This window comes from Equus asinus, chromosome 17 (assembly GCF_041296235.1).
Source record: "Equus asinus isolate D_3611 breed Donkey chromosome 17, EquAss-T2T_v2, whole genome shotgun sequence".
NCBI lineage: Eukaryota > Metazoa > Chordata > Mammalia > Perissodactyla > Equidae > Equus > Equus asinus.
In genome coordinates, this window is record NC_091806.1 from 33517387 (window position 1) to 33544603 (window position 27217).

Genomic DNA, 27217 nt, shown 5'->3' on the forward strand with positions numbered 1-27217 from the left:
GGATTCTAGAAGAGCAGTGTCAGCGCAAATGCAGCATGACCACGTGAGCTCCAGACCAGAAGCCATCCACTCAGTGTTCGGAGACCCCACTGGGGGGCTGCGGGCTGGCTGAGGAAGGGGGCCTCGTCCAGGAGCCCAGTGAGGACGGCCGACAAGGTGAGAAGCAGGCCGTGTGCCCGGGAGCGTCCCCCAGCACCAGGAGGCTGCTCGCCAAGCCGCCCTCTGTGGATGGGCACCTAGCAGAGCTGAGGAGGGAGCCCACGCCGTCCGCGGTGGCGGCACTGCCCCAGGAGGGATGGCTTCAAGAAGCCAGAGACTCACTCACAAACAACGGAAGACCCACCTCATAGACGGGGCTCGAAGGCGGCCTCTCCTGTGCCGGCTGAGGAGCAGGGGACGCGGGCGGGGTCTGCTTCCGGGCTCTGGCCTGCTCCTGTGATCGACAGACACGCAGCACTCAGAACACGCCTAGGACACTCTGGGTCACCAGGCCGCCTCCGCGGCAACACGGCTCCAGCAGAAAGAGCAGAGAGTACCAAGCACGGAGACCGAACACCAGCAGGTCTTAAGGGAAGTTTGCTCTGAAGCGAAGGTCACGCAGTCAGTCAAGTATTCTCAAGAACTAGGACCTCGGTGGCCCGTAATACTCCTGCTGCCACCACATAAGCCACAGGATTTACTCACTGTGCAGTCGGCAAGGCAACAGTACCACTACCGAGCTACAACCCCCGTCCCACCCAAACCCAACTCAGACTTTTAAAATGGGCAGAATGTATTCTGTACGTAGTACAGACATGAATCTTTGGGGCTCAGAGCGAGGACTGTCATGGACAGAATACGGCCCCCAAACAAGCTGACATCCCAGGCCCCAGATGCTGTGAACATGTGACCTCACAGGGCAGAAGGGACCGCAGATGCGATGAAGTTAGGCATCTGAGATGGGAGACAATCCGGGATTATCTGGGTTGGCCCATGTCATCACAGGGTCTTACAAGAGGGAGACAGCCATGTGAGAGAGAGAGCAGGAGGTGTGGTGACGAAAGCAGAGGGTGCAACGCGGACGGCTCCAGAAACTGGAGAAGGCCAGGGAACGTCGTCCTCTCCAGCCTCCAGAACGGACGCAGCCCTGCTGACCTGTTAGGACTTCTGCCCTCTAGCACTATAGACAGGAAACGAGTGTTGTTTTAAGCCACTAAACTTGTGGTCATTTGATCCAGCAGCTACAGGAACGAGTTCTGCCAGCTGGAAGGCTGGATTTTTCTCCAGGTTTCAGACGAGGAGACTGAGCTCCTGGAGAGGGTAAGTCACACACCCAGGGACGCATGCCGGCGAGGGGCAGAAGCAGAATCTGAGCCCTCTCCTCCCCACCCCACAGGAGAGTCCCAGCACCACAAGTCACTTGGACCCACCCACAAGTACTTGAGGCAGGAGAGCGCCTCCTCGAAGGGGCTGTGCCTGGGCTGGGCGGCCGGGCTGAGGGTGGGCTTGCAGAGAGACCGGGGCCTGCAGAGGCACAGGGCCACGGATTCGTCTATGAATCACTTCTAGAAACATGTCTCCAGGCCACGGGCTCTAGGACAGCCCCTCTCAAAGGTGGCAGGGTACAGGCAGACTCCTTCCCAGAGGCGGGCTTCCAGGATCTGAGAGTCAGGCGTACGTGACCCACATCAAACTCTCCTCGCCTGCCAGGAGGGAGCACTCAGAAGACATGTGCTGTCGGGGAGCCGAGTGCTCCAGCGCCCTTCCACAGCCCAGGGGGTTCTGCTGGGAGCAGTACTGTGCCGACGGAGACTCGCTCTCACTGGGGAGGAGGAAGAGAGCAGATGGGTGGCAGGGGCTGGGGACAGAGAAGGACAACACACCCGAAGGGACAGCAGGAGACCCTCAAAAGGAGAGAGGTTAGGTGACGATGATCAAAAGTTTTCTTCTTCTCAAGCAGCCCATCCCTTCTGCATCTTGTGGATGCTGAGGCGACTTAGATGGCAGGGGTCAAACTTCTAAGGCAAAAAATGAGGAGGGCAGTTTGAAAAGAAGACCAAGAGAGCAGGAAAAAATGCCTCGTAGTCTGTGAGTGTGTGTTCTGCAATGAAAGAAGGCTAACTTACAAGCAGCTTACTAAAAACTTGAAGGAGACATGTCTAAAAGTTTTCCAGCAATTAAGGAATAGTAAATGGTAACCGTAAAACTGACTCTTATTCCGACTTCGCCGCACGTGGTAAGACAGCAGGGCTTATTTAACTCACGTCCTCCGCGTCGGCATTTTCTGTCTATTGCATGTTAATTTCCTTGATTATCCACGTTCTCGACATTCCCCCCCATGATTTGGGGCAGAACGTCCACAGAGTTAAACACACCTTTATGGTTTATCAATGTTGCATGCATGACTTCAGACTCTACCTCGTTAACTACCCCAAAAAGAGTCATGATGAGTGTCTCCACCCCCATTTCACGGACCAGAACATGAGGCACAGAACAGCGAGCTCATCTGTCAAGGGTCGCCCAGTTGGTAGGCGAGAACGTAGGGACCTGAGCCTTCAGACACCAGCCCACCTAGGACAGGTTGAGGAAGGAGGAGCCCACCCCTCCTGCTCACCTCCCAGGCTCCCGCTCCTACCTTCTCTGGTGGGAAACACTACAAACACTCACAGGAAAGGGCAGCAGACCCAGGCTGCAGAAGCGAGAGCTGCAAGAGCAGATCCGCTTCCTCACAGGGGATTCCTCTGTATTCTCAAGCTCCTACCTGGGAAGGGCGCGTCCCAGAGTGTGACGGGTGGGAACAGAGATGCTAGGAGACCATCTGGACTGGAGCTCAGCGGAGGGCACGCGGGCTGACAGCAGGACAGAGGGAGACCAGGCTCGAGGGCTACCGGGCTCTGAGCCAGCAAGGGCGACTGTCTAGAATCTGGTGGTCAAAAGACCTGATTCTACGGGCAGCTGAAAGCTAAAGTCCCTCAGAGGACAGCCCAACGGGAGTTCCACATGTTCTCTATTGAAAACCTTCTGGACCACCGGGGAAGGAGTAAACCAAACCCATGGGCCCAAGAGTTCCCAGTCCCCTCGCGCCGCGCAGGAGAGCGCGGCGGCCGGTCCTCACTCACGTCCAGCTGTCTCCGGGGTTCCTCCTGCTCCTGCCTTTCCTTCGCCACGCTCTGCGCCCTCTCCGCTTCCGCCTTCCGCCTGTCCTCCTGCTCTTTCTCCTTCGCGAGGTTTTCGAAGTTAGCTCTGATGTTGCTTGTTTTGCTGTTCACTGCAGACGGAAGCAGAGATTTAAGTGTGATGTCAGAACACAACTACCATCTCCCCGGACCACCGCCCCATGCCAGCGTGACCTCTCCCGGGGGAACCCGTCGGTCCCGCCCGCCATGGAAGGGAGATGTCCCCCAGCCGCCACCTCAGCCCGCCCCCCCATGAACTGGCCTCCGTGCCTTCTGCCCATTGCACACTTTCGGCAGGACCAATGAACATCATAAGCCATGGAATAGTTTAAATTCCAAACATCATTGTATTCTTTACCACCATATACTCGGCGGGGGGAGGAGCCAATTTTCCCTCAGGACGCCCTTGATAAAGCAGTAAAAAATACTAATTTTTAGTAAATCTCAACCCTTGAGCATACGTCTTTAATGTTCTGTGCGACAAACGGGAGGGACACAGACAGCACCACTGCCACACACCAAGCTCAGCGGCTGTCTCGAGGAAGGACACTTGTGCGACTGTCTGCGTCGCAGGTTGAACTGACTTCTCACGGAGCATGATTTGTCCCTGAAATAACTGACTGGCTGTAGTTAAGCACACTGGGTACTCAGCACGCATTTCCTCCAAAATAAACGAACCAAGCCTATCGTGTCAAGAACAACCGCACCATTTGTTGTCAATGGGAAAACATAAGCTTTCAAGCAAAATCAGAATTTTGGAAAACCTGTATCTGCTCCCGTGCACATGACAATTTCCCCGTTTTACTTAAAGACTCTCTGCTAGCACTGATGACAGTATTCACAAACACGATTTTTTTTGGTATTACAGAACGACACGGCAACATCGGGGCGGGGGGGTCTCCGTAACTCAGTGATCCGATATTTTCCAACGACCGATGCATCATGTTACAAAATCATGCTGTGCAAGGAAGAACAAGCCTCAAGAAAACCACTAAACCACAGCCTGTTCTGAGTGTCACATCAAAGAGCATCCATGACGACCTCACACGGCCTTCCCTCTCCGCTGCAGATCTGGGCGAGCCCAGACTTTCTCCATCAACAGGACTTAGCATAGACGCAGAAGCAGCTGGGAGAAGTCGGCTGTCTTATACCACAGGGACTGACAGAAACAAAACACCACCCTTCTGCTTTTTAGTTTTGAAAATGTTATTTTTTCATAAAAGTATTATGCTGATATGTAATGGCTTTATTATTTTTAAATGAATTATAAAATGTTAACTTCTCTGTTTTAGTTTCCAATAAGTAAAGATCAGTAGACGTAACCCACATAGTTCTTTGGGGCCCTCGATAACTCCTACGAGGTCAAAGTCTGCTTGGAGCACCAAGTCCGAGAACTGCAGGCCCAGGGCGTCCACAGTGAACCGACGGTGACTCTCTGCATCCTATTTGTAACGCACTCCCTTCTAGCATGTATAGTTTCCTGACTAAACAATGCTCTCCTTAAGTGCGTGGCCCACATGACCGAACGTGTGCCCTGCAGACAGCTAGACTAGAAGAGGCCCTCACACGAGCAATCACCTGAAAGGACAGACTGCGGCAGCCTGGACCAGGCCCAAGGAGGACAAGGAGCGAAGGAGAGAACGCCTACTCCAGCTCGCACACAGGCGCTACAACACATCCCTCGGGTCACAGCCAGGGCCGACCGCGTCCAGGGGCACCAGCGAGCGTGTCTGAGCAGCAGGTGCCACAGGACCCTCCCAGAACGCGGTTCCAGCAGCGAGAAGGGCCCTCACACACGTGCAGTTAACCCAGCTCTACTTTGGGAGGCACCCACCAAAGCAGATCCCCACGGCCGGAGAGCACAACATGCTGTGTGGGAAAGCTGCCTCTGACCCTCTGCAGGAACAAAGAGGATCTTCCCTCAAAAGGCAAGTCAATTTCTTTCCTGAAAATACACAGGAACGACTCTGCTCCCCATTCAGCTCCATCGCCCCGTTCAGCTCCATCTCTCCACTCATGCTCCATCTGCTCCCGGTGCACATTCTGCCAACTACCCTTTTTTTTGGAGGAAGATTAGCCCTGAGCTAACATCGGCCACCAATCCTCCTCGTTTTGCTGAGGAAGACTGGCCCTGAGAGCACATCCGTGCCCATCTTCCTCCACTTTATATGTGGGACGCCTGCCACAGCATGGCTTGCCAAGTGGTGCCATGTCTGCACCCGGGATCCGAACCAGCAAACCCCGGGCTGCCGAAGCAGAACATGCGAACTCAAGCGCTGTGCTACTGGGCCAGCCCCCCAACTACCCTTTGCCCTGAGCATTTTCCTGGGACAACCAAAGAGCGTGGAATTTCCTCCTGGAAAAACCACAGTGCCGGTAGGGGGTCCGCCAGGACTCACCTGCTTCGACAGGGACAGTCTTCTGATACGTGGAGGCCACCTTCGCGACATCCTCAAAGGTTGAAGCATTCTACCGAGACAGGAAAGGAACATCAGGAAGGCACTGTTCTCTGCTCCTCACACCCCGTTACGGCTGCCACCTCACCCAGACGGCAAAGCCTGCCCTCGACCTTCCCAAAGAGCCCACCGGGGAGCCCAAAGCTTTCGTATCTCCTTCTCTGTTCTGCAAGTTAACTGAGGCATGAGAAGGGTTACGACACACACTTGCTGGTGATGACACGGGTCAGCATGAGAAGAAAAAGTACACATGTGAGGAGGGATGGACAGGCGGAGCACAGAGGATTTCTAGGGCAGTGAAAATACTCTGTAGGGCAGTGCAAGGGGGACACATGTCCTTACGCACGTGTGCAAAGCCACAGAACGTCCAGCACCAAGAGTGGACGCTAAAGTCAACCGTGGACTCTGGTGACGACGACCTGTCAGCGTAGGCTCGCGGACTGCACCCAACGTCCCAGCTGGCGGAGGATGCTGATGGTGGCGGAGGCTGTGCGTGGTGGGGGCGGGGGGCATATGGGAAATCTCTGTACCATCCTCTCAAATTGGCTAAAACTGCTCCACAAAAAAGAGTAGGAAAAAACCCAAAAGCATATCTGCACCTGCGCAATCAGAAACCAGGTGCGGGTTCTGCTCTAGCCCTCGCCCCGGGATGGGACACAGTGCCGCAAGCCTCGCCTGGCCTGACCGTCCACATCCCCCACAAGCGTGAGTGCCGGGGCCCAATTCTGTCAGACGACACTTTGAGCGACAGCTGCTCCTTCAAGGCTGATGCTGACGCAGACACTGATGCAGACAGGCTCTGGGAACCACGGGCCATCCTCGGTTTCTTCGTGAGCAACCACTTCCCAGTGACACACCTGGGGCGTGGGACAGTCACTGCCTTCCTGACACAAATCAGGGGAGCAGGGCCCCGAGGACGTGGACCTGAAGTTAGCGGGCACTATCTGAGGATGACTGTGAGTGGCAGCTCCCTCCCGTCCAGGCACAGGCTGACCCCTGCGCTGAGTGTCGCACACACGGGCCAGGCCCCCACCCTCCCCCAAAGCCCCATTCTCCCTCCACAGCCACCCCGCTCGGCCAGAGCACGGCTGTCCGCCCACCCGTCTGCCACGCCCAGCCACAGCCAGCCTGAGAGCCCAGCGCCCGGGCCACCCTGGCCCCCCTGCCCCCCTCTCCGAGTGCAACCGCTCAGCTGCCCTGACCAAGCACTCTCCCTTCCCAGACCACCGGCCCACCAGACCGGGCCTCTGCCACCTCTCTCCAGAACAATCTCTTCTCACACTCACTCCCTGCCCTGCCCCCCGGCTGCCCTCCGGCTGTCCCATCAGGCTCCTGCCTGCCCTGTGGCTTCAGGGGCAGAGGCGTCAGCACCCTCCCCATGGGCCCCTCCTGTCGCCCCCATCTGCCCGGCCCAGCCAGTTCTCCAGCATGCTGCCCAGAGCCAGTTCTCTGCCGTCACCTGGGGGCTTCCAGCAAACACGGCCCCCAACCTCTCGTTCTCGCTTGCAGCGTCCCCACCACACCGCGCCCCACCTCCTCCACAGCACACCCCCATCACCAAGACCCGCTTGCCGACTAGAAGCTTCTCGCTCTCACCGCCCTCCTCTACGCGGCGCCTGCTCCTCCCTCCCCTCGGTCCAGCCTGGCAACTCAAGGTCACGACCTCTCCCAGGTCCCACCTGCTGGACACCCCTCAACCCGTTTCCATCCCCTATAGGGACTTCACACCCGAATCCCTCCACACGCAGCTCACTGGGACCCCGCACAGCTCCCTCACCTTCCTAAGCCTCAGGCCACCAACTGTACAACGTGGACGCCGTCACACCACCAACAGGAACCACAGTCACCGTCAGACACAGGCTCACCCAACCTCTGCGCCAAGCCACCACCCTGCCTCGGTCGCAGGCCCCCTCGTCAGGCTCTACCGTCCACGGCTGCGTCTCAGTGACCCCACATTCTCCACCAGCACCACCTCACGGTCTCCCTCCACATGCCTGTCTACGGCCTGGGCTCCCCTACATGTTCTGGTCTCTTCCATCTTAAACAGAACCATCCCCTCGGCTGACCGCTGCCCAGCTCACAGGACCACAGTGGGCGGAGCGGGCCCAAGCTTGCCGACTCTACGACTGACCCTCCCCACATGGTGCAGGTCCCCGCAGGCCAGCTTCCCCCAACCTGCCCCCCAACACCCACAACAATGCCCTCACCAGGACTCCCGGGGCTACCACGTTACTCGCCCAGACGTGACCCCCACAAGCAGCACTGCTGGGCACAGGTGACCCCCCCCGCCCCAAAGCTCTCTACCCTCAGACCAGCACCACCAGACCCTGTGGGCTCCCCCCACCTTGCTGGGTGCACTTCCCAGTCTCCTCTACCAGCCTGACTGCTGCCATCCCCAGGTGTGTCCCTGGGCCCCGCTCACCACTCTGCAGGCTTTCCTGGCCTCCGACTTGACCCCGGCTCCGTCCACATCTGTGCAGTGGCCGTCTGCCTCTGGTCCAGCCGCACTCTCGTCCACCTGCCCTGCTGGGTAGCCCACCCCGGACACACCCACAGCCGACTCAGCTACCCACCCCTGCTCCTCCCAGGCGCCCCAGCTCAGCAGAGGCCCACCGTCCACCTGGGGCAGTCCTGCCTGCCCCCCCAGCCCTTGAAGCCAGGTGCTTTACCTCCCGCCTCGCTGAAGTCAGTGCCGCTCTCCCTCTGCCACGAGCCCCTGCCCGAGCCAGCACTGCACCCTGCTCACACCACTGAAGCCACCTCCTAACTGGGGCCACAGCCTCGCTGCTTCTCCACAATCCACTTCCACACTGTGACCAGGGTCTTCTCAACACAGATCCCGTTTGTGTCACTTGCCTGCCAAACCCGTCGAGGGCCACTCAGGACTCATCTGATGAAGAACGAAACCTGACGTACGTAGTCTGCAGGGCTCCCCGAGATGGTCCCTCCCAGCTCCTCACCCCTCGGCCCTCCTCTGCAGTGAGACCCTAACAGTCTTTGCGGCGTCACCCCCACCCCCACACACACGCTATGCCCCTGCTCTCCAGGCTCCTGGCCCATCTTCCCGGCATGCTCCACCCGTCAAAGCTGAGCCCAGCCTCTCACTTCCCCAGGACCCTTCTGGCCCCTCAGCCTGAGCCCTGGGCCTGCCACATGCTCCCAGGGCCCATGCGTGGTCACGTGGTGGAGCCCCTGGGTGACGGCCTCTGTGTGGTCAGCTGTGAGCCTGACAGCAGCAGAACTCCATGAGGACGGGCCCTGCTGTCCTTGACCACAGGCCGGGCACAGGACCAGGCAGGACAGCCTCCGTCTTCGCTCAGGAGATACAAGCCACACGTGTCCTCGTGTGGACAACTCCACACCCGCTCTAAGTGTAGACTCTGCTATGGCTGGACCGTACGCTAGAAAAACGGCCGTCTGATACACTTAAGACTGACTCTCAGAGATCCGACACCGTGTGACAAAGTCCCCAGTGAGAAACAAGCGTGTTCCCCGGGACACCCGTGGGAGGCGGTGCTGTGGGCAGGACCTGCCTCGAGACGGTCCCTGTCCCGTGGACCTTCCACCATGAACCATGATACAGATGTTCTAGACCCGCGCGCTCCCAGAGCCGCCGCCGCCACGCGTGCCTACTGAGCTCCTGACATGGACAGTGTGACCAAGGAGCTCAATTTCCAACCGGTTTACCGCTAACTACTTTGGATTCAAACAGCCACATGTCCTCAAGGGTCTCGTGTTGGCCCCAGAGCCTAATGCCTGGCTTCCAAAGGTGGCCCCGCCACTTGCTGCTATGCTGTGGCCAAGCACTGAGCCTGCCTGGCCAGGGACCCCCAAATGCAAAAGGGGACAGGGACAGTCTCTCCCCCACAGCACGACCATGTCGGGTACCGGAGAGGATGTCCGTGACCGGTAGACGAGGCCTGGCATACAGGTCAGCAATCGGCACCATCAGTGATGACACGTGCCCGACTTAAACGTTCGTGCTTCTGAAAACCTGAGCCACACCCCACCCCAGACCATCCACGGAGCCGTGCGCTGACACACCAAGAGCTCCACGAATTCCTGGACCTCCTAAATTCCCGAACACGGCAGCAGAAGACACTCAGGCCTGGATCTGGAATCCTTACCTTGTCCATCCGGTCATTCTGGACCCCGTACTTTCCGCCGAATCCTTTGGAATAGTCTGCAAAGTGGCACAACACAACACTTACACTTAGGCTGAGGACCAGCGAGGTGCCCGGGGCAGAGGCATGCAAACAGATCCAGAAACAGCCCAAGAAGACGCACCCCGAGCAGAAAGAGACCAGAACCGCACCCCACGCGGTCCTCACTTGCAAGCTGAGTTGGTTTCTACCCGTGGTGTTCAGCACACAGGCGGGGGAGAAGCAGAAAAGGGGTGTGCGCATGCGTCCCGCGCTCTCCTGAGGGACAGAGGGTGCCGTGTGGGCTGGCAGGCCGTGAGCCGAGGGCCCAGCACAGGCGCGGGGCAGCGTGCCACTCCAACAGCACAGTCCTCCACCTGGCACCGCTCCCGCCCTACTAGGACTAGGCAGAGGCTCGAGGCAGCTGTTTTCTTGCTTTTTAAAAGAAAAAAAAAAAATTCCATGGGGAAATTCTACCAGCCAACTCTTAGGACGTAGCAACACAGATCTCCATGACAGTCACACCGTCACACGGCGTTAAGGCCACGCAGAGCCAAGGCCATCTCCGCGCAGGCTGCCGGATCAGCACCAGATCAGCTGCGTCCGCCGTCCCTCGCCTGAACACGGCCGTGTGTTCCCAACCAGGGGACAGAGCCTACGCTCTGCCCTGGCAAGGAGGACCGTCCTTGTCTTCCGCTCGTGTGTCCAGGTTCTAACGGCCAAGTCCGAATTTGGACAGCAATTAAATAACTGCTCTAAGGAGAAATGTGTTCACCGTGTGGACTCCCAACAGATACACCTAGAAATTTCCTGTGTCTTCTTAGCTTCCTGTACATACCGTTTAGCTCTGTGTGAGGAAGTTATACGTAGGTGGTGTCGTCAAAAAAACCAAAACAAACGAAAAACACCTCCCACCCCCGGTCAAAAAAACACCACCATGATGAAACAGAGACCACACAGAACACGGCTGCCCTGCCCCTGCCCCTGCCCCTCGGTGTCCCGCGCCTCTGGCTGAACTAAACATGGTTCTCCCCGTCTCAGAGGCAGTCAGGTGGCTTACTCAGTAGGTAAGTCACGGTCAACAGCAAGAGCTCCAGCAGAAGGCTGCTGGGAGACCAGGGACACCCCACTCCAGGACGGAGCCACGTTATGGGTTTAGGGCAACACACCCTGCAAACTACGGCCATGTCTTGCCAAGCACAAACCCCATGGTGCCAGGGAACAAGTGAATGGGGGTGGGAGGAGTGCAGGCGACCATGGCTCCAGCATACACCTGGGTTTCAACGCCCGAGTGCCCCTCGAGGGCACAGAGGGTGCTGGCAAGGCTGAGGCTGGAAGTCTGTGCTAGAAGTGGCCGCACTGGAGGGGAGGCGGGGGCGGGGGGTGGTGAGCAACTGTGCCTTGCTGGGACTCGTGCTTGGCCAGTCTCTCCTTGTAATCAAACCCCACAGCACAGGAGTCCTGCCTCTCGGACTGAACACCAAATCTGCCTCCGAAACCAGTCTTATAACCTGGAAATCCACAAGCAACAGTGGAGAAAACCGAGAGAGGAAACACAGTGTGGTTAGAATCGTGGGAGCATGGGCAAGAATCAAGTACATCGTTTAGAGAAAGGAAAAGCTCTGCCAGGCTCAGGGGCTGCAGAGCCAGCTCGCAGGCTCAGCAACAGTCAAAACTGGGCTCAAAGGTTAGAGGGCAAACTCAAACTCTTAACACTCCAGCCAAGATCAGAGACCAGGTTAGGAACTGTATTTCAAGTAATTCGGGAAAGCCACTCCACGCTTTGAGGTTTCTTTCTAGGTCCTACCCACGCTGCAGACAAGAGAACGCATCTCTGCGCATGTGAAGAAAGAGACACGTTATACACGAGGTTACTGCACGGCAACGCGTACCAGCCCCACCTCCATCTGTGCTGGCTGAAAGGACGGGGTGAGTCTGGGGCTCACTCAGAGGTCTCCCGTCCCCACGTGCTACTTTCCCAGGGACATGGTTCTGTCGTGGAAAGCACACACTCCTGGGCAGAGAGGAGGCATCCCCTTCCACAGCCTACAGCACGCTTTATCAGCACCAATTCATGGACTGGATCGCTGTCGCCCCTCTGGCCGCCCCCTCAGGGCAGAAAACAGCGTTCCCAGAGCTGCTGCAGGCAGTGACCAGCGCTCCAGAAGCCCAGTGACATGGGGCCTTCTCGCGGGAGCCCTCCCGTGGGAGGGGACGGGGGTTCCTCACTCCTCTAGCTGAAGGGCTGTCTCAAATCACGGGAGGGCTACGACAACCTCCCACACTGAAGACACAACACCACTGCTACAGAGACACGGCAAAAACACGGCACAGTGACGGACCTGGGAAGGGAAATAAACTCGGGAAACGATCCCAAGTAGGAGATTCAAAATGAAGGTACCTTTTTGAGATTCGTGCAGCTGCAATTTCTCCTGGTGATCCCGGCCAAGAGCACATTTGTCTTGTCTGTCTGTCAGCACACCAAATTTTCCTCCAAACCCTCTCACGTAGTCTAATGGATTAGAAAAAGGACACAAACTGGTATTAACAGATAGCCCGGGCAACAGAGAGAAAACATGTTTTTCAATGCACGTCAATACACACAATTCGCTCAATTCATCCCTTCTCTCTCAGATCTTCGGTAAAACTTTAGGTAACACTCATCAAGAGGCCCTCCTCATACAGCGTATGGAAACTGACCCCATCTGTAATCCCAGCGTTCCGAATAAACGCAGACGGGACCCCACAGAAGCAGCGCCAAGCGATGCAGCTTAAGCAGCAACCGGAGCCCCACAGTCCCACCACTTACACACGCGACACTATTAGCACAAGCGGCACTGCTGGGGTGTTAGAGCCAAAAAAACTGGCAAGAGTCGATCTCTCATGTAACAGCTGTGTTTCTGCTTTGCTGTTTTAAAGCTGGCTGCTTAACTGAGAGATGTCCGTATTAAGGGCTGCTGGTTACGCTCCGTCCCTGTCTGCTGCTCTGGTTACCACCCGTCCCGTTAATGGTCACCGGCTGGAGAGCTGGTAAGATGCAGGCACCTGTCTGGGACTCGTGCTTCTCTGTTTTGCCTTGATACTCAAAGCCGACGGCACTTTTATCCACCTTGTCCTTGTCGATACCGTACTTGCCACCGAAGCCTTTGGAGTAATCTAAAAACAAGGAAAGCAGTTTACAGGCCAGCAACACAACCAGCGAGCAAGCTGTGGATTCCAGCAGGCTTCAAGAAAGTACTTTTAACACTCAATTAAAAAAAATATAAACCAAAAATCTTTTAGGCTCACTATAAGATCACTGATACAGAAAATATCTAAAAGTCTTGCTCGTATGTAATAACAGGACTAGGAAGAGTCCTATAAAGACAGCAGATTTATAACTGTAGCATCTTTCCTTCATTCCAAAAGACAGCATGGAGTAACAGTTTATTACAAAGCTTCTGGATCAGCACGAGCCGAGCAGCCGGCTTTTAATGGGTCCCTCTGCTTCATGGACCAGCACAAGGAGAGGCATGCAGGGGTGCCTGCAAAGACAGGATAAACCTGGAACGCCCTCCAGAAACACCAGCTCTCAAAGCTCCGCCAGTGGAATGGTTCTCTCTGCACTAAAGGAGGACTCCATCGTGGGCACGTCAACGCACGAGCGCGCAGAGCAAACCCCTTCCGCAAAGGCCTGGGGCTGCCGAGGAGCCTGCCTGCCCAGGCACTTGGGGCTGTGCCCCCGACCTCCCAGAGTGGCATTTCCTCTGCCCCAGAGGCCTCTTGGGGAGAAAGTCAGTGCAGACTGCAAGGCATCCAGCAGCAGGTCCTGAGGAACTGGGTGCGCGTGGGGCAGAGGAGCACAGGTCTGCTCCAAGGAGGGAGGGAGAGAAGGCAGTGACAGCGACCCCGCACCGCACGCCACCTGCTGTAACGGAAGTGACACCTGCGGCAAAGGGACACTGGGCTGGCCCACGGCCAGCTCCTCGGAGAAACGCCAAGCCAGTGGGGTTTCCAGTGCTGGGTTTTGGTTTTGTTCTTTAAAGAAACCTGGGATTTTTTTAAATACGTGAGCTCTCAGTTTTTATATGTTGGCAATCATTTTAAAAAATCTAAATGTACAGGCCAAACAAAACAATGAGGAGAACCAACGGTTCATGGCCTCTGCAGGAGGGGCTGAATCTAACGCCCTCCACCTACAGCCCTCGCCGGGTGACGGCAGTAAGTGACCCGCGAGGCCGCCACAGCGAAGGAAGCCAGCACGGCTTCTGAGGACAATCTGGCAATCTATCGAAATTTTAATTCAGTGTTCTCTGACCCAATTATATTTCTAGGAATTTACTCTTGAATAACCACTTACGTACATAAGACACAGGGAGAAGAATACTCATGCAGTCGACTTTTAACATCGAAAATTGAAAATAACCTAACTTGTACATTCCACAGAGGAATGGTTACGTAGACTACGGGATCTTCCCACCACAAGGACTGAGCAGTCACCAAAAACGCGACAGACCCCTACGCTGACCTGAACGGAACAACAACGGCCAAACGTTTGAGTTAAAAAACCGTGTAACTATAACGTGACCCGCCGTACACAGGGGAAACGCCCCAGTGCGCATGTCTGTAAGCGTGTGGGAAGCAGCGGCGAGGGGGCAGGCCGCGCGGTGCACGGGCTGCGGGGCGCCGCCCGGGCGGACCTTTCTGCGACTCGTGCTTCTCCGTCTTGCCCTGGTAGTCGAAGCCCACGGCGCTCTTGTCCACCCGGTCGGCCTGCACGCCATACTTGCCGCCGAGGCTGCTGGAGTAGTCTGTGGAGACACGCAGCAGTGGGCATGGGAGCAGATATGAGCTAACCCGGCGCTTGGTTGAACCAGAACAGAAACGACTCGCGGTGTGACTCAGCAAGAGATCAAGCACACATTCTAAAACACATGAGCCACCCACTGTCACCCACGCGTGACGCTCGACTCAGTCTACAGCGTCCCTTTCACCTGTTAGGGGCACTTCGTTCATGATGGCAGACGTGAACTGCGTTCCCACCTCGGAAGTTCACCGTTCAGACACTTTCTGAGCACCGACTGCACGGCAGCGAGCAAAGGTCTGAATCACCACTTACATACACTCAAAAGTGTTTCAAGAATAAGTCTAACAAGATGCTTCCACTACAAGTCAGCTGTGGGGCGGGAACGGGGTGGGGGTAACTTCCAGTTCCTGGGGGGCAGAGGATCAAAACCAACTCTGCATCCCCTTGGCTCCTTCTTCCAGCGGGTCTGAAAGTTGCCTCTAGGACTCTGCCCGGCTCCCTGAGCATCTGGGAGCACTTTTCCAACCAGAGGAGAGTCAGGACTGCGCCAGGGGCTCAGCCGCGCTCAGCCACGGGCAGGGGGGCCCACCGACCCACAGCCCTGGGATCTCAGCCCTCGCCAGCCGGCGCCCGGCTGAATCCCGCGGTCAGGGCCTGGGGGATTAGCCAGGCAGAGCGCCGCGGGGCCCACGCAGCCCTGCGCCAAGCGGCGCGCTCACTGGGGATGCCGCCAGCGCTGCGATCAGCGGGAAACGGAACCCCCCCATCCCACCCCCGCCCCCAGGCCCGACACGTCCACAGACCGCGGGCGGAGGAAGCCCCGCACCCGCTCCAGGGAGGCCGCCCGCGGGGATCGAGTTCCTCGTGCAACACTCAGGCGATTCAAACAGAGGAACCAAAAACCCAGAAGCACCTTTCTGCTGATTTCCAACACAGCCAGAAGAGGGATGGCTCCAAATTTAGAGCCTCTCGGCCGTCTGCAGCTGCGCGTGTCGCTGCATTTCCAGTGACCTGATTGCTAAACCCCTCTGTAGGTGGGGGCCGGGCCGCAGGAGCCGCGGCTGCGACGGCCCCGCCCGGGCGCCAGGGAGACCCCGGCCCCTCTCGGTCCTTCCCCGCAGGGCCCCACTCCTACCTCGCCCCGCTTGGACCCAAGCCCCTCCCCGTCGGCCCTCCAACTCCTTCCCCTAAACCCCAGGGCCCTGATCCCGTCGCCCCCGATCCCGGACCCCTCCCCGCAGGGCCCCTCTCCTACCTCGCCCCGCTTGGACCCCAGCCCCTTCCCCTCGGCCCTCCACCCCCTCCCCTAAACCCCTGGGCCCTGAGCCCCTCCCCCCGGACCCCACCCCCTCCCAGCATGGCCTCTCTCGCACCTCGCCCCCCTCCGACCCTCGGCTCCTCCACTCTCTCTTCTCCTAGCCCCCGGGTCCCGGGCACCCTCTCAGACCCCAGACCCCCTCCCCGTCTGGCCCTCTCCTCCCCTTCCTCCCTGCAGCCCCGGCCCCTCCCCTTCGGACCCCTAAACCTCAGAACTGCCCTTCCCTCCCCGACACCAGGCCCTCCCCACCGCTCGGCGCCCCGCCCCTCACCCCGCGGCCCCCCGGCCCCCACCCCTCGGCCCCCGGCCCCGGCTCCCCGGCCTGGGGAAGCCTCGCCCGCGCTCCCCCCGCGGCCGACCCGAAACCGCGAGCGGAAGAGCGGCTAGACCGCTGCGGCCGCCGCTTCCTTCCCTTTTCGGGGCCCGGGGGCGCCCCAGGAGCGCCGCGGAGGGGCCGGCCCCCCCCGCCCGGCGAGAGCCGCGCTCGCTCTCCGCGGCCTGGCTCAGTCCGGCCCCACTCGACTCCGGCCCCGGCCCCTCCGCGCCCGCCGCTCCCAGGCGCCCGGCTCCACTTCCGGTTCCTTGGGCGGGGGCGGGGCCTCATCCAGGTCCCGACGAGGCCCCGCCCCTCCCCGGCACGTCCCGCCCCTCGCCCGGCCGCCTCCCTCGCGCGCGTGCGCGGGCAGCGCGGGCCGAGCTCCGCCCGGGTGCGAGCCTGCAAAGCGTGCCTGGAAACACTCTGTTCCTACACGCAGAGTCAATGTACGGAGCGCCCACCGTGTGCGCACGAGAGTGTGCTCAGATGCAGGCGATCCCAGGTGGGACTCGAGGATTGACAACTCTGCCCGGGGTGAGAAAGGGAAAATGAGCCAGGCCTGGGGGTCAGTGCCCAGTGCATGAGCCCTGAGGACTCACAAGAGGTGAATGTGACCGCCAGTCAGCTGGAGGGACGAGCGTCTTCATCATCCACCCCTCCATCAATCCATCCATCCATCCATCACCCATACATCTATCCGTCCATCTGTTCTCTATTCATCCATCCATCATCCATCCATTCATTCATCATCCATCCATCCATCATCCCTTTTCTTCCATCCACCCTCCATTCTATCCGCCCATCCATCTGTCATCCATCTGTCCACCCAGCCTCCATTCATCCACCCATCCTTCTATCCATCCCTCACCCACACATCCATCCATCCATCATCCATCTTCTCTATCCACCCATCCACCCTCCATTTACCCACCCCACCATCCATCTATCCATCATCCATCCATTCATCATCCATTCTTCTGTCCATCCAGAGAAGGTCAGGTATGCATCAGAGATAGAAGGTCAGCAGAATAAACACAGCCCTTGCCTTCAGGAACCTTCCAGCCTAGAAGGGGAATCAGGCGTTAATCACATAGATAGATAATTAGGAAAAAAGATAAATGCTGTGAGGAAGAAGTCAAAGGTGTCATGAAATTATACTGGGGAAAAGGTGGGACATGAAGTCATCCAAGAGATCAGACAAGGTTTCTTTGAGCAATTCACCTTTGTGCCAAGATCTGAAGGCCAAATAGAAGTAAACCAGGTAAGGAGCGAAGAATTTTCCAGGTGAGAAAACAGCACGTGCACAGGCCCTGGGATCGGAAAGGTCTTGCCACAGAGGAACTGAAGGCAGTTCAGTGTAGCGGAAGTGTGGTGATGAAGCAGGGAAGTGGGGTGGGATGGGGCCGGGTCATGGAGAGGTTGGAAGGGCACAGCAAGGACCTTGGTCTTTATTCTAAAAGAAATGGGAAGTCCTTGGAGGAAGTTAAACAGAGAAGAGACATCATGCAGTTTGGACGGTAGTGAAATCCCTCTAACAGCTGTGTGGAGAACGGATGGGAAGAGGGCCAGGCAGGAGCTCGGACAGCCAGTTCAGGCAGACTGGTGGTGGCGGGTAAGAGGGAGAGAAGCGAGTGGATACAAGAGACATTGAGAAAGTTAAATTGTCAGGCTTGAGGATGGATGGGGCTGTGGGGTGGGGAAGGAGATGTCAGGTGTCAAAGGATAATTTTTTTCAAAAAGAAAACTATTTTCATGCGTATATAAAATGAACACATCAAAGATTTTATTTACCTTAATAACGAATGAAGTGATAAAATGTTACAACTTATTCAAAGGAGAAGTCAAAGGAATGCTGAAACGAATTTGCAAAAACTGGTCTGCCCGTAGGGCAACAGTCACTCGTATGTCACTGGACACAGCTAATTTGAGCTTCTATAGACAAGAATTACTTGCACTGCTGTCTGTTTTCCAGAGGTATGAAATAGATTAGGCAAGAACAGAGGCACACATCCCACGGAATGAGATGATCATCGGAGGCTCCGGCGTTCTGTTGAAAGAATATCCAGTGATAAGTTGTGCCCATGCTGAAGTCTGAAATTTTTCCTTACAAAAGGGTGACTCTGAGCATCTGAGTAGGCGCCTAGATGGGGAAACGGGCAGCGGTGGGGCAGAGAGGCATCAAGATGGAGTGGCGAGAGTAAGAATAGAGTTTTGGACTTGGTCCATTGGAGGGGCCGTGGCACATCGAGGTGAGGTCCAAGAAGTGATGCTGGAGACGTGGCTTGAGTTGGGGCTTTGAGAGTAAGCAGGATGAGGTCATAAAAGGTAGGAAGGCGTCCCGGGAAGAGGAAGAAATTCAAGCAAAGGCGCAGAGATGGAAGAGAATGGGAAACATCGAGGTCAGACTGATAGAAGTGTTTTCACGCCCATCGCTACTACACACAGTGAGCGGAGCGGGCGGTGACGTGTCCAGCTCCCCATCTGCGCAGCTAGCACCTGCACCCTGGAGCTGTAATACGGCGACCGCATGTCGTTGGATTAGCCCAGGGCCAGGCACACAGAAAGTGCCCCATAAGTGTTGCCCCTTAGTTGGCTGTAAGGGGAACCGAAAGCCCGCGAGGCAGGCAGGCAGGGTAAGGTATCTGCATTTTACTAAAGCAGAGATGCAGGAGATCAGAGAGGCTGGGTGCCCTACCTGAAGCCACATAGCAAGTGGGCGAGACCCCAGTTGGGACCCACACCTGTGGTCTGGGAGACATTATTCAGAGCACCCTCTTTCAATGGGAAAACTGTGGACACCTCAATTCTGCCTCAGGTTTCCCCACCTTTCCTTCCATGACCTGCCGTCCAACTTGCGGAGGGAGCCTCAGCCTGAGCCCCAGGGAGCATCCGGAGACCTAGGCCTCAGCCAATCAGCTCACTGCACTCCTCTAACGCTGATTGGCTCAGGAGCAAGCACGTGCTTCAACCGGGTCCAATGGGACTTGGCGGAGGCTTCCAGGAGACCCGGAAGTTGTGTTCTCCCGGCAGCGAGGGCGGGATGGAGGCCCGCCGGCGGTCCACGTGTCTCCTCGCTGAGCTGAGAGCCCGCGGGGGCGGAGGAGCCGGGCCTGGACGGCGCCTGCGGTCCCCAAGGCCGGGTCCTCCTTACTCCGTTCCCTTCCACGAGCCAGCACGTTCCCTGGCCGCCCCTGCCATGATGGTCCTAACGGAATACAAAGGGGACAGTGCGAGAGGCAGGGACGACGAGCGGGGACATCTCTGGGATGCGCCGGGGACCCGGTCCCTGCGGCCCGGATGCCTGTAGGGCTATGTGCACTTTCAGGGGCTGCTGGACCCAGTTACCGTGGTCTAGGATTTATACAACAACCGAAAGTTATTCTCTCCCCACCTGGAGATCGGAAATTGGAAACCGAGGTGTGGGCAGGCGTGCATCCCTCCTGGACGCTGGCGGGGAGAAAGCTTTCCTGTCTCTTCCAGCTTCTGGTGGCTGCCGGCTAGCCTTGGCTTGCGGCTGCATCGTCCAGGCGCTGCCTCTGGCTGCACGTGACCTTCTCTTCTCCTCTGTGTGTCCCTCTGAAGCCCCCACTGCCTCTCTCTCAGAAGGAGACACGGGACTGCATTTCGTGCCCCCGGGAGAATCCAGGATAACTCCTCAAGTCTTTAACTGAACCCTCTCTGTGGCCGTATGAAGTAATATCCCAACGCAGGGGATCAGGAAGTGGACGCATCTTTTTGGAGGCCACCATCAGCCCACCACAAAGGCCTACGAAAGGGCTTTATTTTAAAAGCAGAAGAAGAAAATTAACATTTAGGTTGGAGAAAGTATGTATGTTCTATAAATGTGATGTTACTGGAGTCATCTTTGTATCAATGCTATTGTAAAATATAATGTTTTTTCCCCATAGAGGAAGGAGCCCACAAAGGCAGAAGTGCCTAGGGCCCCTGAAAATCAGAATTCCCACCTGTTCACAAGGAACCTGAATACGAAAACCAGGTGGTTAAAAAGACTCTGGAGAAGGCTCCAGAAGGAGGTTTCTTTTCTTTTCTTTTCTTTTCTTTTTTTTGAGAAAGATTAGCCCTGAGCTAACATCTGCCACCAATCCTCCTCTTTTTGCTGAGGAAGACTGGCCCTGAGCTCACATCCGTGCCCATCTTCCTCTACTTTCTATGTGGGATGCTTGCCACAGCATGGCGTGCCAAGCGGTGCCATTCCACACCCGGGATCCGAACCGGCGAACCCCAGGCCTCCGAAGCAGAACGTGCGAACTTAACTGCTGCGCCACCGGGCCGGCCCCCAGAAGGCGGTTTCTTGACTGAGTGACTGGGAAGAATGAGGGGTTTTAGGCTAAATGAGGAAGTCAGAACTGGAAGGAGGGGAGCTAACACTGGGGAGGCAGCCTGCGGGCCACGTGGCTTCTGCCCCTCAGGAGAGCGTGTGGCCCAGACCAGCTGGCCACATAGCGATTGTGGATACAAGGTAATCCTTTTAATACAGGATGGTTCATTTTTCCCTGGAAACAGCTTTATGAGTTGAAAATTATTTTTAAGAGCATCTTATTGAGATGTGATTTACATAAAATATAGTACACTCAAAGTGTACAATTCTGTGGTTTTTAATATAGTCACAGGGTGGTGCAACCATCTCCACGACCTAATTTTAGAACATTTTCATCCCCCCCAAACAAGCCCACCTCGTTAGCAGTCAACCCCTGTGCCCCGCTCCCCCCCACCCCCGCAAGCAGCCTCTCATTACTTTCTCTCTGTGAGGTGGGTATTGTTGCTTCCATTTCCCAAATGAGGACAGCCAGAGCTCACTGGGGCTTTCAGCGGGAGGCGGGGCGTGAGCCGTTTGTGACACCCAGACCCATCCAGCGTCTCTGTGGAGAACAGACTGCTTCAGAGTCACTGCTGGTGAAAAGGCAAAAGGCAGGGCCCGTCTCCCCTTTGACACACCGTGTCAGGAGAGTGTGTGGCAGAGACTGGCTGGCCAAGTAGCAATGACAGATACAACGTCAAATTTGGAAAGCGAAAAGGTTTAGCCGTGCTCAAAAACAAGTTGAATGTCTCTATGGACCGGAAGTGAATAGAAATGTGACGTGGGGGGCTGAGGCTGCAGGCCTGCTGGGCCCGGGGTGCCCACCCTGGTCCAAGAAGCCGAAAAGGCAAATGCAGTGAGGACAACCTGCCCAGCCCACAACAGGACTCGAGCAGGTCAGCTCCTGCCTCAGGGCACGGACAGCCTCCATGGCGTCCACACCACCACGTAGGGCGGGATAACTCGGTGTGGCAGAGAGTGGATCCCCAGCCCTCCTTCTGGACTCACTGGGCCTCTGGCTGCACAGCTCCACATCTCCCAGCTTCTTTGGTGACGGCTGCGGCCACATAACCAAGATCTCACAATGGAACATGAGAGAGGAGGATATGCACCGCTTTATGGCCCGTAAAAACACCCGCACGGCTTCCCCCTTACCATAGGTTGGGATGACGGCAAAGATGGATCCGTGCCCGTTGCTGCTGGGACGAATTACAACCAAGGTCGTGGCTGAAAAATGCAGATACTTACAGTTCTGGAGGCCGGAAGTCTGAAATCAGTTTCGTTGGGCCAAAGTCAAGGCCAAAGAGAGACCCCAAGGAAGAGCCCGCTGCCCCTTCCAGCTTCTGAAGGCCACCTGCACCTGCATTCCGTGCCTCGGGGCCTCTTGCTTGAGTCACTGAGACTCAGGCTTCTGTTGTCACATCTACTTCCTCTCTGTGGTGGAATCTCTCACTGCCTCCCTGTTGTGGGGACCTTGTGATCACACTCAGGACCCAACCGGATAATCCAGGAGAATCTCCAGAGTCCCTTTTTCCATATAAGGTAATATTCACATGTTCTGACGATTGCCGAATGGACATTCTCGGGGGCCGTTATTCAGCCAGCCACATTAAGGTGACAGGTAGACCTTGGAAGCCATGTGCTGGAGACGGCAGAGCCCCCACTAGCCTGGGTCCCTGCGAGACTGAACGGAACAGATCTTCCTTACCATCCCCTCCTCCTCCTCTGTCTGACCGGGAACATACACCCTGGCCTGTTGCATGAGATGGAAATGAAATCCTGTGTTTAAGACATGATCTGCGCAGTCAATTTGTTACAGGTGTCTGGCCCACCCCAATACAGAGAGCTTGGAGGCGAGTGCAGAACAGGAAGACGGGCAGGGCCCCACACCGAGGGAGGAAGAGAAAAAGCAAAACAAAACGCTTCCCACTTGTTATAAACCAATGTTACCTCAATTAAAAAAAATAAAGTAAGGGCTGGCCCCGTGGCCGAGTGGTTAAGTTCTCACGCTCCGCTGCAGGCGGCCCAGCATTTCGTTGGTTCGAATCCTGGGCGCGGACATGGCACTGCTCATCAAACCACGCTGAGGCAGTGTCCCACATGCCACAACTAGAAGGACCCACAATGAAAAATATACAACTATGCACTGGGGGGGTCTTTGGGGAGAAAAAGGAAAAAAATAAAATCTTTTTTAAAAAAATAAAGTAAAAAATATTTTAAGAAACACTTCCCACTTAAAAGGGAAAAGAGTTAGAGGGAGAAAACTCCCCAGGCTCTTGCTCTCTGGAGTCATGTTTACCATGGAATTATTCCCCTGCTAATTTTTCATGCCCCACTTTGCCATGTCCCTTCTAATTCAATTCCACACTTCCTCATGGTCCTACTATGATCTCATGATTATAGCTTTTCTTTTAATGAACTTGGAATCATTTGTGGTGGAAAGGACCTAGTGATCATCTGTTTCAATACCATTAATTTCCAGGTGGGGACTAGAAGCCAGTGGATCTAAGAGATTTGCCCAAGATGACACAGCTGGCTGGTAATATAACCTGACAACAGTAAATTAGATATGTGGACACTTTTACAAAGCACTTTCATTTTAGACAAATACATACATGCACTTTCTCAAATACCTAATCTGAATCAATCATCTCAGCAGTCCTATGAGGCATACATGGCGTGATTTACTATGCATAAGTGAGGAAATCACAGCAAAAAGGAATACAATAAAACTAATTCATGATAGAGCCATGACTTATTGTGGTTAATACCATGGGCATTGGTGTCAGCCAATCTGGGTGGAATTCCAGCTTTCCATTTATTGGTTGTGTGACCTTGAGCAAATTAACCTCTCCAAGCCTAAGTATATATCACCTATTAAATGGGGCTAATAATAGTAGCTACTTCATACAGCAGTTTTTCATAGAATCAAATCAGATAATGCTCATAAAGCACTTAGCCTGTGAGGTACACAGCATGCCTCCCATTAATAGCAGGTTTAATTTGTGTGTTCTGAATTGGAGTTCTTTACAACATATTATGCTGCATTACTAATCCTTCATTAAAAAATATCTGTTTAAGATCATTCTCACAAACGTTTCTTGTCTTTTTTTTTTTTGGTGGAGATCATCTACCCTGCCATTACTAGGGAAACAGAGATGTTTTAGGAAGGTCTCATTCTTGGTTTGCTCTATTTCAGTTAATATTAATTCTAGAGAGAGAGTGGTGGGTGGGGCAATGAGTTAATTATTTAATTTAACTCTTCCTAATAGGTTAGTAGTCAGATATTCCCACAAGTAAGAACTGTAATAGATTAATCTTTTAAATTGAACAGATTCTTAAGATGTTTTTAAAAATATAACACCAAAAGTATAGAATTAGGGCACCCATTCAAACCATGGAGAGCATGTTTCTGGTCAATAAGAAGCATCTATGCTCCACAAATTAAATTTTGTGAGACTTAAGATGAATTGTGGCTACTCTTGGAAGAACATGGAAGACCTCAATATGCTCAAAGCTTCTATCTGTAAAATGTGGATAATTTCTCAACTGCCAACTTCATATGGTAATAGAAAAAAATCACATCCATGCAATTTAACTATATGAAGTGTAGAGTATTGTATAAATACTAATGTAATATATGTGAAGCTTACTATTTAAATTCTCCTCTAGGGGCCAGCCCTCTGGCCGAGTGGTTAAGTTTGTGCACTCCGATGTGGCAGCCCAGGCTTTTGCTGGTTTGGATCCTGGGCATGGACGTGGCACCACTCATCAGGCCACGCTGAGGTGGCGTCCCACGTGCCACAACTGGAAGGCCCCACAACTGAAATATACAACTATGTACTGGGGGGATTTGGGGAAAAAAGCAGAAAGAATAAAATATAGATTGGCAACAGTTGTTAGCTTAGGTTCCAATCTTTAAAAAAGTAAAAAGTAAAAAAATTCTCCTCTAAAAGTATATGTCCATTTAAATGTTCTTTAAATTCTCTTAGTTGGACTCGAGTCTACATCGTACCCCCAAGTAAACTGGCTTTGCTGCTCCCTGGTCAAACTTAAGGTCCAGGAATATTTGGGAGACTCGGATCTCTGGAACTCAGATCCTGTCTCCCTAGACACACCATGACAGCCTGCATTTCTGAGGTCTTGCATGGTCTCTGGTAAGCTACCATAGAGCAGGCTACAGGCCAACTATGACCAGAAGTTGATGACTTTGACTTCTTTCTAGCCTCTGAGAATCTCTCTAACTCTTGACCTTATTGTGCCCCTTCTTTCTACCATTCCTTTCACCCATACCTTTTTCAAAATTCACTTCACAAGGAGGCTCAATGAGTAAGATGGAAGGAACAAGCTTATTTGGGAATAAAGCCAGATCAATCTTTCTTCTTCTCCTCTCCTGTCATATTTTATCTTTCTCTGTCTTTCCTTCAGTCTTTCTATCTCTCTCTTTCTGTGTCCCTCCCTCTCATACTCACTCTCTCTCCCTCTTTGAGGTGGAGATTAAAAGTACTCATTTTAAAATAATTTTTAAGTTTCACAACTTGATTTTATACATTATTTTATTTTATTGAAATACATATAAAAGCTTAACAGTTGAAAATGAATAAAAGACATTTTAAAAATCATAGGAGAAAGACTGTGTGGATTCCTAGGTTCTTGTCTATCTCTGCATATAATGTCTATCAGAACCTCTGTTCTCAAAATATGGGGTTTACCTACGTGGGTATAATCCTGGGAACAAACCTTTTAAACTAGATTCAATGTTCATAACACTGCCTCAAACTGATCGCTTGGTAGTGTGAGCTAAATATGATGGCACCAGGAATCAAGAAGTGAGTTTTTCACTTCTCTCTATCTAGCTGTTGTATGACCTACAAAAAGTTCTTACATGTTCTTATCTCTATTTTCCTTATAGGGGAAATAACACCTGCCCAAATATTGTTTTTATGGAAATAAATGTGTTACTCTCTTTGTCATCCTCTTGAGGGCCTCTTTGATCTCCTTGTTCCTGAAACTATAGATAACAGGGTTTAACATGGGGATTAGGATAACATAGAACACTGACAGCACCTTGTTTTGCTTCTTGGAGTGGCTAGAGTTAGGATGCAGGTACATAAAGAGGCTGGTGCTATAGAAGATTGTCACAACTACTAGGTGGGAGGCACAGGTATTGAAGGCCTTGGCACTACCTTTGATGGAAGATAGTTTCAGGATGGAAGCTACAATGATTGCATGAGATAAGATGATTACCAAGAAGGAACCAAACCCAACAAAAATAGATTCGAGAGACAGAATCATTTGGCTGATGTGGGAATCAGAACAAGACAAAGAAATAATCTGGGTTACATCACAGTAGAAATTTGGAATGATGTTGGGCCCACAGTAGTAGAGACGAAAGCAAGAAACTGTTTGAACTAAGCTACCAAGGAAACCACTCCCATAGGCCCCAGCAATCAACTTATGACAGAGGCCAGGAGCCATGATGCTCGAGTACTGCAGAGGCCTACCGATACCAACAAATCTGTCATAGGCCATGGTGGCCAAGATGCAGCATTCAGCCTGACCCATCCAGCACCCAATAAAATACTGGGTGGCACAGGCAATGAAGGAAATGTTTTTTTCATCTTTTAAGAAGTCTGAAAGCATTCTTGGGCTATTTGAAGAAGAATAACAGATGTCTAAAAATGATAGGAAACTGAGAAAAAAGTACATAGGCGTGTGCAGGTGGGAGTTCATCCTGATTACGATGATAAGACCCAGGTTCCAGATTAGAGTCATAAGGTAGATCCCTAGAAAGACTGGGAATAGTACACGCTGCACCTCTTTTTCATCTGAAAGTCCCAGGAGGACAAACGTGGACACAGAAGTCTCATTTCTATTCCTTTCCATGGACATGGTTAGTGTCATCTACTGACAAAAAAGATGACAGATGGAAATTATTTCATTCTCAAAAAACAAAAACAAGTATTCTTCGTCCTTTTCCAGTCATGCAGCTGACTAAATATACAACTTAAATCATCATGTTGAGTTAATCTGTCTTCCACGCATGATTACCAAACTTAAATGAACAATTCCCTTCAGTAAACATTCTCATTCTCTTTGGGGACAAAAGACAGTAAATTGGCATTATGAGTACATTATCCTCTGAAATGTCTTAATTTCAGGTTTTAACTTCCTAGAATTCACAAATATATGAGAATCAGAAATAGACAAAACTGGTGAAAACTGCTATCTCTCAATATGGTGAAACAAAAATTCTCCTCACACATGGCTCTGATGTTAATCAGTGCTTGAAGAAGTCCCTGAATCATGAGGCTTCATACACCAAATGAGGATGCTGGAGTACATGTCTTTTAAAATCTCCTTCGGGGGCAAGCCCTAGGGGCCTAGCGGTTACGTTCAGTGCCCTTCACTTAGGGTACCTGGGTTTGAATCCTAGACACTGACCTACACCATTCTTCTGTTAGAGGCCATGCTGTGGTACAGCCCACATAAAAAGAAAAAAAGGGGAAATATTGTAAATGGCTGTTAGCTCAAGGCAAATCTTCCTCAGAAAATAAATAAATAAATACATAGAATCTTTGGAACCAAGATTCCACTAAACTGTAATCAGGGAGGGTGGACTATCTTGTAACTGCCTTTCTGTTTTCATAAAACCATCTGAGATCTAAAAATAATGCCATAGAATAGTGGGAAGAGTCAGAGACAAGATATAGTTTGGAAATGGAT

At 53.7% G+C, this 27217-nt stretch overlaps 3 protein-coding genes across 4 annotated transcripts in view; 1 reads left to right on the forward strand and 2 right to left on the reverse strand.

Moving 5' to 3' along the window:
* Positions 1-15304, reverse strand: part of LOC123277977 (src substrate cortactin-like) — a 27573-nt gene extending 12269 nt beyond the window's left edge. Inside the window, exons 1-8 of one of the 2 annotated variants that reach the window (XM_070487861.1) lie at positions 14727-15304; positions 14433-14543; positions 12799-12909; positions 12155-12265; positions 9739-9794; positions 5555-5624; positions 3099-3247; positions 344-433 (exon numbers count right to left, since the gene is read on the reverse strand). In XM_070487861.1, coding sequence (XP_070343962.1) covers positions 344-433; positions 3099-3247; positions 5555-5624; positions 9739-9794; positions 12155-12265; positions 12799-12909; positions 14433-14543; positions 14727-14748 — 720 coding nt within the window. In that variant the 5' untranslated portion in view covers positions 14749-15304. Of the gene's footprint in view, positions 1-343; positions 434-3098; positions 3248-5554; positions 5625-9738; positions 10033-12154; positions 12266-12798; positions 12910-14432; positions 14544-14726 lie in introns of those variants that run through there. The other variant, XM_070487862.1, reaches the window with a different exon arrangement.
* Positions 15264-16244, forward strand: LOC139040642 (uncharacterized). The gene is made up of 2 exons (XM_070487388.1): positions 15264-15396; positions 15574-16244. The coding sequence occupies exons 1-2, from the start codon at positions 15264-15266 to the stop codon at positions 16242-16244; spliced, it is 804 nt and encodes a 267-aa protein (XP_070343489.1).
* A 9188-nt stretch (positions 16245-25432) lies between these two features.
* Positions 25433-26383, reverse strand: LOC139040643 (olfactory receptor 5A1-like). The gene has a single exon (XM_070487389.1). The coding sequence runs from the start codon at positions 26381-26383 to the stop codon at positions 25433-25435; it is 951 nt and encodes a 316-aa protein (XP_070343490.1).
* Between the last annotated feature and the right edge of the window lie 834 nt (positions 26384-27217).